We start from the raw sequence: 12,801 nt of genomic DNA, 5'->3' as shown, positions 1-12,801 counted from the left end.
GAGCTGCAAGACAATAATTTAGGAAATATTCCCCTAAGGCTATTGTAGTATTTGCCCTGTGTAAATCAGAGATTCAGTTAATGAAATCTAATGGGATTACATCTGCATTTCTTTTCTTTCAGTTATAATTTTATCATGTCCTGCATTGAAAACTATGATCATGTAAGCATGCAGTGCCATTGTATTAGTCTGACACATTAGCTGATTTATGTTCTAACTGAAGTGATTAGTGTACAGTGTAAAATATTTACATAACAATCAAGTGTGTCTTGAGTATCGAGAAAGTGTATATCCTGTTGCAATACAATAATACTATTTAAAATATATTTTAAAATATATTTCTGTTTTAGATATTTTGGCTAGAAAACAGCTTTATTTCATTAAATCTGGAATTCATTTATATTCAGTATTAATTGTTCTCTATTTCAGGACAACTGTCATCATCATCAACAACCATGTGCTCAGCGTCTGTTAGTGTCTGATGCCTTTCTCACTATTTCTTTCCATCTTTCCTTGGCCAGTACGTAATGGTTTAGTTCTCATAGACAAGATCCACACCAATCTACTGTATCATCAGCCTATTCTCTGTGGGGTCTGCATCTTCTGTTTGAACCGTTAATTATGCTGAATACCAGGGTCTTGATTTTTCGTTTGTCATTCATTCTGCAGATATACGTGAATAGCTGTAACTTGTGTTGTATAACCTTCCGCAGTAGGTTCGCTTTCGGCTCTATCTTCCTACATAATTCCTCATTGATGACCTTCTGCATCTATCCTATTCTAAGGGTATTTCCATAAAAACTCCTCTCAAACGCCAGTATTCTTCTCTTCAAATCTTTCATTATCACCCATCTCACATCCATACATGTTGCTGTATATGCATATTTTCAAGATGCTCAGCTTCATTCCTAAGCTAATCACTTTGCTTTTCCAGATCTTATTCATCACCTTCAAACTCACTCTTGCTGTTCTAGTTGCTATTTCTTTCTTACAGTCGTGATCATACATTACATTGCTCCCCAGATATATGAACTTCATGTTCTCTAGTTCAATCCCATCTACACTGATCTTCCTTCCTATTTCCTTATCTCCAAATACCATTGTTTTTGTTTTATCGATGTTTGTAATCAGTCCATACCACTTCCCTTCCTCGTTTAGCACCTGAACCATTTTTGCTAGCTTCCCCTCATCTTCCTCAATGATAACTATATCATCCACAAACCTACAGTTTTTAATTCTTATCCCATGCACAGATATCCCTTCTGCCTCTTCCTTGATCTTGTTCATCGCTCTCTCTAGAGGTGTGATGAAGATATTCAGCAATGTCGGATTTCCTTGTCTTGTACCTCTACTCATTCTAAACCAATTTCCCAACTTTCTGCACATTCTCATTGCTGCCTCCACATTGTCACTGATATCCTTCAACAACCATACCAGTCTGCTATCCACTCTATACAACTCCAACACCGCCCAAGTCACTTTCTTATCTCTACTGTCAAATGCCTTCTGAAAATCGATGAAGCAAGTGTAGATGCTCCTTTGTTGCGCTTTCTTCATTATCAATCTTAGTGCCAATATTTGCTGTATGGTACTTCTACCTTTCCTGAACCCTGCTTGCTCTTCTGCTAGATGTTCTTCTATCTGCGATCTTAGTCTCTCTATCAGTATCGTCATCAGCACCTTGCCTAGATGACTCATTAGGGCAATCGTTCTGTAGTTCTTGCACTCCAATGCACTTCCTTTCTAGTGTATTCTCACTAGCACAGATCTTGTCCATTGCTTAGTTGCCTTCAGTTCTTTCCATGCTATGTTAGTCAGTGTATTTCCTGAATCATACTTTTGCTGCCATATTTAATCATCTCTCCCGTGATCTTATCGTTTCCAGCGCTCTTGTTTTTCTTTAGTCATTTCACTCCTCTTTCTACTTCCTTCTCCTGAATATCGGTCTCGCTCTTGATGCTCAGCGGAGATCTCTTTAATTCTTCAGTCAGTCCCTCTGAGACACTCAGATCCAACTGTGCTTTGTATAGATTGGTGAAATACCTCATCTATCACTGCACAATCTTCCCCTTGTTCTTGAGCACCTCTTCATTCTCTCCTTTGATTGCCATCTGCTTCAGCTGCCATTTCCTATTAATATTCCTAATCATCTTATATACCTACCTAGTCTTACATTCAGCAAAATACCTCTCTGTATCTTCACACTGCTCCTCTAACAATTTCGCCTTGGAGAGGTTTTAAAAACTCTAAATGATGAAGCATTAATTTGCTTCCTGAAGTTCATGGCAAATGTCCAGTATTAGTATTTCTTCTTTATACATTACTTATTTTCTGTGAATGTGAAAAGATGTGAATTCTTCCAGAGCCTATATGATATTATTGTGTGTTTTCCTGTCCTAGGACACCATGTAAGCAGAGGAAAGATATTAAGCACAATTTTCCATTAACTGAATTTCCTGAGTACTGCTGTTCATGAAAATAATTTAGAAAGACTTGTTTCTGAATGATACTAGCTGGATGGCCTTAGGTGATGATTTTGAATTGTTTTTTGGTACTAGAGATTTGTATGAAAGACAAAAAAAATATGTTTATAAAACAATGAAATGATCCTAAAGTCCTTACTCAGATAAAACTTTCCGGAAGTTAATTCCGTAACAAGTATTTCAGTAACAAAAATAGAATAATCTCTAAAAAAATCAGATGATATGGTAACAATTCTTTAATAATCTACTTTGATGAACAACAGTGCTCAGGAAATTCAAACATGGGAAAATGAAACATTAATAGATTCAACTTTGAAGACAATGGGAGTTTTACCTAATTAAAAACTACAGGATTGAGTCTCAGTTTTGTTGGTCTTTCCATTAAGCTAAGAGTTTCATATCATAAACCCTGTCTGTTTAATAAGTGTGTGTGAAAACAACTGAAGAAAGATTAGTTACGGATTGATTTTTCTTATTTGTCTTTGCAACGGAATATGTAAGATTGTTTTTGCTGGCTTTATCCTCCTGATCAACTTCCTTCCGTCGTAATAGCTATGGTGATCCAGTATCGTAGTGGGTTTGTTCTGACTGTGATTTTAATTACAAAGGCTCGGTCTACATTAGCACCTTAGGAGATGATTTGGAATTGTTTTTTTGGCACTAGAGATTTGTCTGAAAGAAAAAAAAAATCTGTGTTCATAAAACAAAGAAATTATCCCAAAGTCCTTACTCAGATAAAACTCTCTGGAAATCCTTTTCAAAAGGATCCTGCACACTTTGAAATCCCCTTATTCCTATTTGGTTATAGGAATAAGGGGATTTCGAAGTATGCAGGGTCATTTTGAAAGGACCTCATGACAAGCCGCACACAAAGCAGCACTTTTGAAGTGCCACGCCCACTATTATGCTAAGTAGGCACCGCATATTCATTGCCATGTCTCATTAGCATATCCTGAAGTGTCTCATTAGCATCCCCCTTTCGAAAGGGGGGTGCTAGTGTAGACACAGCCAAAATGACTTACAGGGCTTATCAACACTAGCCCCCTCCTTCAAACAGGGCATGTAAACAAGCCCGATAGGAGAATAGCAATAAGGTACTGTGCTGCATATGCAGCACCTCATTAGCATAATTCCCACTGCATGAACTTCAAAGTGGTAGCAAGCTGTCTAGCCATGGGCGCTTCAAAGTACCCACACTATTTTGAAATTCCCTTACACCCAAAACAATTAAATGGCTTAATATGTAAACATATAAATACTACAATTATTTGTAATTGTACATAATGTATACCTACATGGTCTCACTTGCAGCTGAAGGCTCTTTTGGCCTAATGTGTTACAGGGAGACTCAATGTGTGCAACTATACCCATGTGGATTATTGTGTTATTTCCAACATACAGTATATCTAAAATCAAGCTTAACTGTTTAGCTAACTGAAAATTGCAGCTTTATTAGATTTTAAGTAAGAATTGTCCATCTGATATAGAAGGAGAAAGGAGGGTATTTATTTTCTTCAAACAGACAAAAGGTGATCATACTTCTCAGATTCTTTGAGATTGTCCAACAAAGTGTGTAAAATACTCATCCATCACTGTAAGCCCCTGGTCAGGGAATGACAATGCAGTAAATATCTTCAGCGGCCGTCTTGGAATGTACAAGCTGTTTTTGGTAGGAATTTTCAGCAATCACATAAAACACACTGTCATGAGTGACTGCCTCTGCTCCAAAGCCATTACTATTGGGATGATGGAACATCTTTCAGTGAATAACCAAAAACTTTAAATGTCATGTCAAGTTTGTTGAAGCCATTTTCAAGCCTTGTTCAAGGTTACATGAATATTGAGTGTTCCTGTTTTTAAAAACAGGGATCTCTCAGAAGGCTGGTAGATAGAAGAGTCATGTGGTTTTAAAAAAGAAAAGAAATTTGTCTAGTCCTCTTTGGGAAAGTCAGTCAGTCAGCACCATTTATTCATCAGCCAGAGCAGTTTGCTCTTACAGCTGGGGAGATAAGGCAAGAGCACTGTCACTGAGTTGTACATAGCCATAAAGAGACCAGAAAGGAAAGGAAATAGATTAAATTGAGTGATCAAATTACAATATAATTTTGATTTATTAAAAGTTATAAACATGTGTCTGACAAATTCTAAATTGTATACAAAGACACAGGTGGATGATGTAATATCTTTTATTAGCCCACCTTCAGTGGGTAAAAAAGAAAAGGTTTTGAGTTCCACTGGTCTCTTCTTTACATCTCAGAAAGGTAATCAGAGTGACACAGATAAGTACAAGGTAGTTGGTGGTTGTTAAACGTAAGGCAATAACACACAGGGAGGTGGTAGAATCTCCATCATTGGAGATAGTTAAGAACAGGTTCAGATAAATATCTAACACGGATGATATAGATAGGGCTTGTTCCTGCCACAAGTGCTGTTTACTGAAAGTAGTTTTAGATATGTTAATATATGTATTCTATTCTTTGTCCTCAGAGCATAGTCTGGGGTAACCGAGTGCCTCAATGTAAATAAGATTTCTTAGTATGTCTTGCATATTTGCTCCATGTATGGAGGTAAGAGTGATGAGCTATGTGTCTGTAAAGTTCTGTTGGTGAACTTTTATCATGCTGTCCAGGAAACTGATGTGAGTATAGGGTTTTTTTGAGAGAGTTTATTAAATGGGTGGTCGTTATTGAAATTGTGATGAAAATCTGATGGAGTTTAGTTTATCTGTCCATCAGATGAATATATCATTAGAGAGTTGCAGATTGTAACATCAGTGCAGCATTGTGTATTTCAAGAAATTCTTCCTGGACATCGCCTATGAAGAGGCAGCATATCGAGGATCCAATTGTTTTTAGAGTTAACAAATACCAAGTATCCATGAATATCACTTTGTATCTTTCCACTCAGTCCTCAGCTTCAAAAGCAAACAGCATAGTTATCTTCAAAATGTCCATCTAGGAGCTTGAATTTATAACACTAATAGATTAAAAAAAGTCATAGACTTAATAGTGGTCCATTTTGTATCTCAAGTTGTAACCCGCGAACTCTGCAGTGGTGTTAATTGCCTGCTTCATTTTAAATGATTTCCTGCAATGTGTGAACTTCTCGTGCTTGATCATCTATTTCATCTTGTATTTAACTGTAACACTCTGAGTACCTTTGCCAGACCTGAAAAGAAGCCCTCTGATGTTCAAAATCTTGTCTCCTTCACCAGCAGAAGTTGTTCCAATAAAATATTACTTCACCCACCTCGTGTCTCTCATATCCAGGGACCAACACAGCTACAACAATACTGCACACCAAAAATATAGTCTAGCATGGATTAACAAGTGTCAAACTCATGTCTGTATCTTTTCTTACTTGAAGGCCAATTCCTGTGAGGCACTATGTGTTCATTCCAAATGACTTCAGCGTCAATCCAGGGTGCTCAGCAGGAGCCTGGTCCTAGTTTGTGAAAATGGAAGTTGGCTTGAGAAATATGTACTGCTCACGTCAATAGTGCTTCCCTTGAGCTCATTGTCTAGAAATAGCTTTTTCAGAAGAACTTATTTTCATTTTATGCCATCTTTTAATTAACTGTTCATCTCCATGCCCACGATACTGTTTTTTCTGCACGTACAATAACCTGTACTTTGTACAACTTGGAGGCTTTCTATATTGAAAAACATAACTAGAGCAACAGTATTTGTTTAACAATGAGATGAGACTTTTATTTTCTTCTCTTCTACAGAGAACCAGAAAGAACAACAAGAAAAGTCACATTCACACCACAATACCAGTTTCAACTTCACAAACACTCCAGTCACCGAGGAACATAATGATGACTTGCAAACTAATTCCTTTATGGCAAGAAGCAAGGCTAATGGAAGAAAGGGGCCCTACAATGGAGAAAGCAACAGAGAAAAGGAAATGGAGCTTGTTGGCTCTGCCTCCAAAGGAGAGATTGTTCCTGAAGTAGAGGCTTTGCTGGCAAGATTACGAGCATTGTAAATCAGTCCTTAAAAGCTGATTAAGCAATCGCTAAAGACAAGTTCTAATAAGCTGCTATGTTTTTTAAAATACCCATTAATTTTGCATGACTGGCATTTACACATGTCTGTATTCCCAGCTTTGCATATCTACAATACAGATGTGTAATGCTTTGCCTAGGAATTTGAGCCTATGGTTTATACATACCTATAAGCAGACTTATATGCCTTTCTAAAGTATCTGGAAAACAGATACTGATTTACGCCCAAGAGCCCATTATTTTAGTATCCAGTCTTCTGCACAATGGTATAAGAACTTTTCTCCACAACGCCAAACACATTTTAAATAGTTCTAAACAATCATGTTTGATCTTCATCTAGGACTAATAAATAGTTGCAGAACTGATTTTTGTATTTTTCTATTGTGTTTCTGTGTATCACCTGCTTTGTAATTTTTGCCACCTATGAATGTTCATTGTTTCATATTAAACACTTATGTACGAAAATGTATGCTATGTAAATTTCTATATGTTTTAGTTCACTGTAATCTAAATAAGAACACCAAAGAATGTTGACTAGTTTATGCATTGGCTAAGTGATAACAAGAACAGATGCTTACATCTATGCAAGAAACATTTTATGTATGACTTATATTTCACTGCTGTTAAACTTGTTTGGTTGATTGTATAAAACCAATAATATTGTGGTTGTGCACGTAGGATAAAAGCTTATTTCATAAGCAGCTACGAAAGTAATTTTTTTCAATGCCTTTGCAAGAGGAAACATAATACTGCAATAATATAAGGAACACCTAATGGCAAAGACTTATGCAATTGGTTTTCAAAAACCCCTACTCCTTATATAGGAGGAGCATGATCATTTGCTGACACAAGAGGAATCTCACATAATTGCTCCTCCAATTTGACACAAGTCTTTGTACACTACACGTTCACTAATATATTTATTATTCACACACCACCATAAGAAAAACTTGCTACCATTACTATAAACTTGAAAGCACCATTATGATATTTGTTCCTTTATTTAAAGTTCTTTATAATCTGAATGTGTTCAGTAACTACAAATACTCTTACAAATACTCTATTTTTCTTTATAAATGAGTCAGTTAAATGAAACCAATGTTTCAAAGTTTCAGTGCTTTTTTTCTCTTGTTTAAGTTGCCTTCTTATTTTCTGCAAAATTGAATAAAATTAGTTAATTAGAGCTCTGAAGCTGGCCTATTTATTGTGAACATTAGATCATGGAGTGTTTTTCAGTCTTATGTTTTGCGTTGGTGAAACTATCATTATACACTATACCTATATATGCACGTTTTCCTTCACTATAGAAAAATAAATGTAAAGCATCAGGAGAGAAATCTTACAAAACTTAGAATTTCACTTTGCTAGATTTTCAGTAAGAACCATAAGAAACCATACCAGGGTTATATCTACACTATAGGTTTAGTTGACAAAACCCAGGGAACATCCAGATTCCCAAGGTGCTCTGTCAAATGTAAATCAACAGAATGCAGCACTGTTGTCAACAGTCTTATCCTGTTCCCCACAAGGCGTAACACTTCTGTCTGCAGAAAGCCAGTCTGGACATTCCGGGGGCCCTCTCTGGACAGACAGGGCTTCCAGGACACCAGGGAGCCCTGTCTGCTGTGCTTTCAGTGGGCTGTTTTGCTGATAGAGTGGCCGGGCAGCCTGGCTGTTCTCTGTTGACAGAGCGGATGGCTCTTGCAATTCACTTGGGAGTTCGGTCGTGATCTGTTGACAGAAGTTTTGTTGGAAGGTATCTTCCAACAAATCACTGTAATGTAGACATAACCCGAGATAGCATTTTGCTGGCTCCAGTTAGTGTTGAACAGCCAAGGATCAGTGTCCCCAAAAGAGTGGACTGGAATGCCACATTCATGTTGAGATGAATTTTCATGTCCTCCCACACTTGATTGTTAGGATTCCACAGCCTCTTGCTCCTTCCTACTTATCACAGTTTGATACCACCATCTCCATTTAGTCTAACACTTGGTCTTTATGGGTAAAGGATGAATTTAAGACTCACCAGAACAGATACTTTTATGTGATTTTATTTACTACTAAAGGAATACAAAATGTTTTTTCCACTTTTGGCAGACTTAAGTCTATGGTGTTTCAAAATACCTTCACCGGGCGGTGGGGTGGGGGGATATCTCAATATCTCACTTATCTTTAGCTGGTTTAGTCTGCTAACAATGAGACAAAAAACACGGACATAATAATAAAGGTTGGATGTAGAGGATAATAGCACTGGAGAACCACAGCTGAAATATTGCAGCAATGATCTTTTGGGTAGAGATTCAAATACAAATTCATGTTGGCTATGTCTACACTAGCACACTACATCGAAGTAGCCTATTTCGAAGGAAGAACATCGAAATAGGCTTCTTCGATACGTATTGTCTACATGTCTTCTGGGACTGGTGCCATCGACATTCAACGTCAATGTAGCGACGGAGAACATTGAAAGGAGACGACCTGGAAGGAAATGTGGAGCGTCCACACACACAAGCGCTCCTCATCAAAATAAGGGGCCAGGAAAGCCCACAGATGGGGGTCACAGGCTGGACTAGCCCTTCTAGGGCAAGAGCAAGCTGCTCCCTTAAAGGGCCCCTCCCAGATACACTCGGCCCGCACAGCACAAGGTCCAGAGAGCCAACAACTTGTTGTGGACCCTGTGCGTGCAGCATGGACCCCCAGCTGCAGCAGCAGCAGCAGTCAGAAGCCCTGGGCTAAGGGCTGCTGCACGCAGCGACCATAGAGCCCTGCAGGGGCTGGACAGAGTGTCTCTCAACCCCTCAGCTGATGGCCGCCATGAAAGACCCCGCTATTTCGATGTAGCAGGACGTGGATCGTCTACACACGCCCTACTTCAACGTTGAATGTCAAAATAGAGCACTATTCCCATCTCCGGATAGGAATAGCAATTTCGATGTCTCACCGCCTAGAATCGATTTCAACATTGAAATAGCACACGGCATGTGTAGACACAACGCATGCTATTTTGACGTTATGCCAGCTACTTTGAAATAGCTGGCTAGTGTAGACGCACCCCTTGTGTGCAAAATCAGTTTTTGGTTTTTTTGAATTGGTGGGTAAAACTGACACGATTGAGTCCACCTGACTGTGCATATTCCAGGTGGACAAAGCACACATCTAGGATGGAAACCAAAGTACCCCTTATATCTCTTATCAGTCTTTATTTTATGTACAACTCAAAATTTTGGCAATATGGATTACTACACTATAGCTTTGAGAACAACAAGAAGTCCTGTGGCACCTTATAGACTAACAGATATTTTGGAGCATAAGCTTTCGTGGGCAAAGACCTGCTTCATCAGATGCATGACTCGGGGGGGGGTGGTTTCAGAGGGGTATTTAAAGAGTGGGGTCCCAGTAAGAGGGAGGGCCAGAGCTGACAAGGTCTATTTAGCAAGGTGGAAATGGCCCAGTTTCAACAGCACTTATCAAAAGAGTTAAAAAGAAGTCAGATCAGACAGGGGGATGTGAGCTTTTGTCAGAGTCTAATGGGGAGATATTAGCATCTACTAATATAATATATGCCATCATGTGCCAGCAACGCCCCACTGCAATTTACATTGGCCAAACAGGACAGTCTCTCCGTAAAAGAATAAATGGACATAAATCAGACCCCTGGGGAATGGCCAGGGCACTGTACTAACAGCCTTCCCCTCCTTCTCTCCCTCTCCACAGTTGCACCATCCTAGGCCCCAGGCAGCCAAGCACCCTCCATGGTCCCCAAGTGCCCACCAGAGGAAAGCCACTGCCAGCACCCAGGGACATCACCGCTAGACTCAGGGGATGGCCCCCGTGGACTCTCAGCTCCTGGCAGCTCCCCGGCAGCAGACGGAGGTGGCCATGGAGAGGCTGCGGTTCGATAGGGAGGAGTCCACCCAGCGCTGGCCAGTGAGGCAGGAGTTCATGGGTGTATTCCAGGACATAGCCAGGTTGCTCTGGGAGGCTATCACCCAGCTCCCGCCCCCCGCTAGCCCCCTGCCGCCCTCCCTGCCACTCCACCCGATGCCCCCCCTGCATCACCCTTTGTCGTGCCACCTGCTTCGCTGCCCATCGTGCCGCCTGCCAGCCCCCCAAGACCGCAGCCCACTGGGGCTGAAGACCAGCCGGTGGAGGCATCCCAGCCATACTTGCTAGTCCTCTCGGCCCCCAGCTGGCTGTGCCGGGGACCATGAAAAAGGGGGTGGGTCAAGACCCATACCCACTGGGGGTCACGCCCCTCTACACCCACCCCAGACTGATGGGCCGACGGCCGAGCCATCCCCTGGCCTCCCATTTGTATATAGTTGTTCCCCTTGTATATAGTTGTCCTCCTTTGTATATCGGTTGCAGTTTTTGTTGTGAACATTACACAGTTACCAGTTTTCAATAATTCACAGTTTTATTTTTCAAAGAAGCTGAGATGTGTGCTTGTTGGGGGGATGGTGTGCAAGTGTTGGGGGCGGTGTGTGGGGGGCCCTCCGGGGAAGGCCAGGGAGGTGCTCAGGGGTCTCCCTGATCAAAATGGGCCCAAAGGGCCTCGTGAACCCATACACCTCACAGTGGGCCTGGCAACTGTGTGGTGGCCGGCTGGAGGAAGCCCATGCCGTTGTTGACCGCCCACCCCTGGACGAAGGCCTCCCCCTTACTCTCCACAATGTAGTGGAGCATGCAGCACACACCCACAACCTGGGGGATGTTCTGGAGGCCAACATCCAGGTGGGCAAGGAGGCACCGCCAGCGTCCCTTCAGGTGGCCGAAGGTCCTCTCCACCACCTGGCGGGCATGGTTCAGCCGTGTGTTGAACCGCTTCTGTCTGGCGTTGAGGTGGCCGGTTTACGGGCACATGAGCTAGGGCTGGAGAGGGGTAGGCTCTGTCCGCCATGAGTCAGAGGGGCATGGTGGTGTCCCCCAACGGGATCTCCCTTTGGGGGATGTAGGTCCCTGCCTCCAGCCAGCAGCACAGGCCCGAGTTCCGGAAGATGCAGGCATTGTGTGTACAGCCGGGTCAGCCCATGTAGACATTCTGGAAGCAGCCCTGGCTGTCCACCATGGCCTGCAGGACAATGGCGTGGTAACCCCGCCAGTTGATGTATCTTCCCCCGACTGTGGTCCGGGGTACGAATGGGGATGTGGGTCATTCAGGACCCCGAAGCAGTTTGGAAACCCCATGGCGGCGAAGCCGGTGATGGCTGCGTCCAGGTCCCCAACTTGGACAACCCTCTGCAGCAGCATGGCATTGACTGCATGGACCACATGTGGGGAGGGAACACAAGTGCCCATGAGGGTGTGCAGGGTGACCCAGGCCCCCCTCCCAGGCACCTCCCCAGGTCCCCCCCTGCCCAGCTCCTCCCTCCCCGGTACCCCTCTCTCTCTAGCCCCACACCCGGCCCCCTCCCTCCCTGGCACCCCTCCCTCCTAAGCCCCACACCCCGGCCCCCCCGCTCCCCAGTGGATGCATGCCCAGGCCTCCTTACCTTCGTGATGATGGCCCCGACCGTGGTCTTTCCCACTCTGAACTGGTGTCCCACGAAGTGGTAGCTTTCTAGAATATCCAGCTTCCAGATGGTTATTTTGACCCTCTTCTCGACGGGGAGGGCATGCTGCATCCGGGTGTCCTGGTGCCTCAGTGCAGGGGGTGAGCCACTGGCAGAGCTCCAGGAAGCTCTGCCAGCACATGTGGAAGTTCCGCAGCCATTGGTCGTCGTCCTAGTCCCCCATGACTAGCTGCTCCCACCACTCAGAGCTGATGGGGTAGGTCCAGAGGCAGTGGAGCACCCAGTGGGGGGGAACAGAGGGGTCAGGTTTGTCCCTGTCTGCCCCCTGGGAGGGCCCTCCTGCCAGGAGCTGCTGGGCAGCCTCCCATGCAGCACCTAGCAGGGCACTTGCTCCCTGAGTGACTACCTGGAAGGCTTCCAGGTGCTGCTGCTGCTGCTGGGGGTCCATGGCTGCTGGGCATCGGTCTCCGAGAGCATGGCTAGCGCTCTGCAGACCTCGTGCTGGGCAGCCCAGGTGTGTCTGGAAGGGGCCCTTTAAAGGATCGGCTTGCTGCTGCCCCAGAAGGGCTAGTCAAGCTTGTGACCCAGTCCACAGGCTTTCCTGGCCCCTTATTTCAACGGGGAGCACTTGTGTGTGTGGATGCTCCATGTTTCCTTCCAGGGTGGCTCCTTTGGATGTTCCCTGTCACTGCTTCGATGTTTAACATCAATAGCACCAGCCCTGGAGGATGTGTAGACGATACGCGTTGAAGTAGACTATTTCGATTTTTCATACTTTGAAATAGGCTACTTCACT

The 12,801-nt window shown here is 43.1% G+C and overlaps 1 protein-coding gene across 1 annotated transcript in view; it reads left to right on the top strand.

Moving 5' to 3' along the window:
- DIAPH3 (diaphanous related formin 3) overlaps positions 1–7,564 on the top strand; it is a 492,901-nt gene extending 485,337 nt beyond the window's left edge. The window contains exon 28 of the mRNA XM_074982855.1: positions 6,214–7,564. Coding sequence (XP_074838956.1) covers positions 6,214–6,473 — 260 coding nt within the window. The 3' untranslated portion in view covers positions 6,474–7,564. The remainder of the gene's footprint in view (positions 1–6,213) is intronic.
- Positions 7,565–12,801: the final 5,237 nt, after the last annotated feature.

This window comes from Carettochelys insculpta, chromosome 1 (genome assembly GCF_033958435.1).
Source record: "Carettochelys insculpta isolate YL-2023 chromosome 1, ASM3395843v1, whole genome shotgun sequence".
NCBI classification, from domain to species: domain Eukaryota; kingdom Metazoa; phylum Chordata; order Testudines; family Carettochelyidae; genus Carettochelys; species Carettochelys insculpta.
The sequence above is the reverse complement of the archived record's forward strand: the minus strand, read 5'-3'. Positions and strand labels throughout refer to the sequence as shown.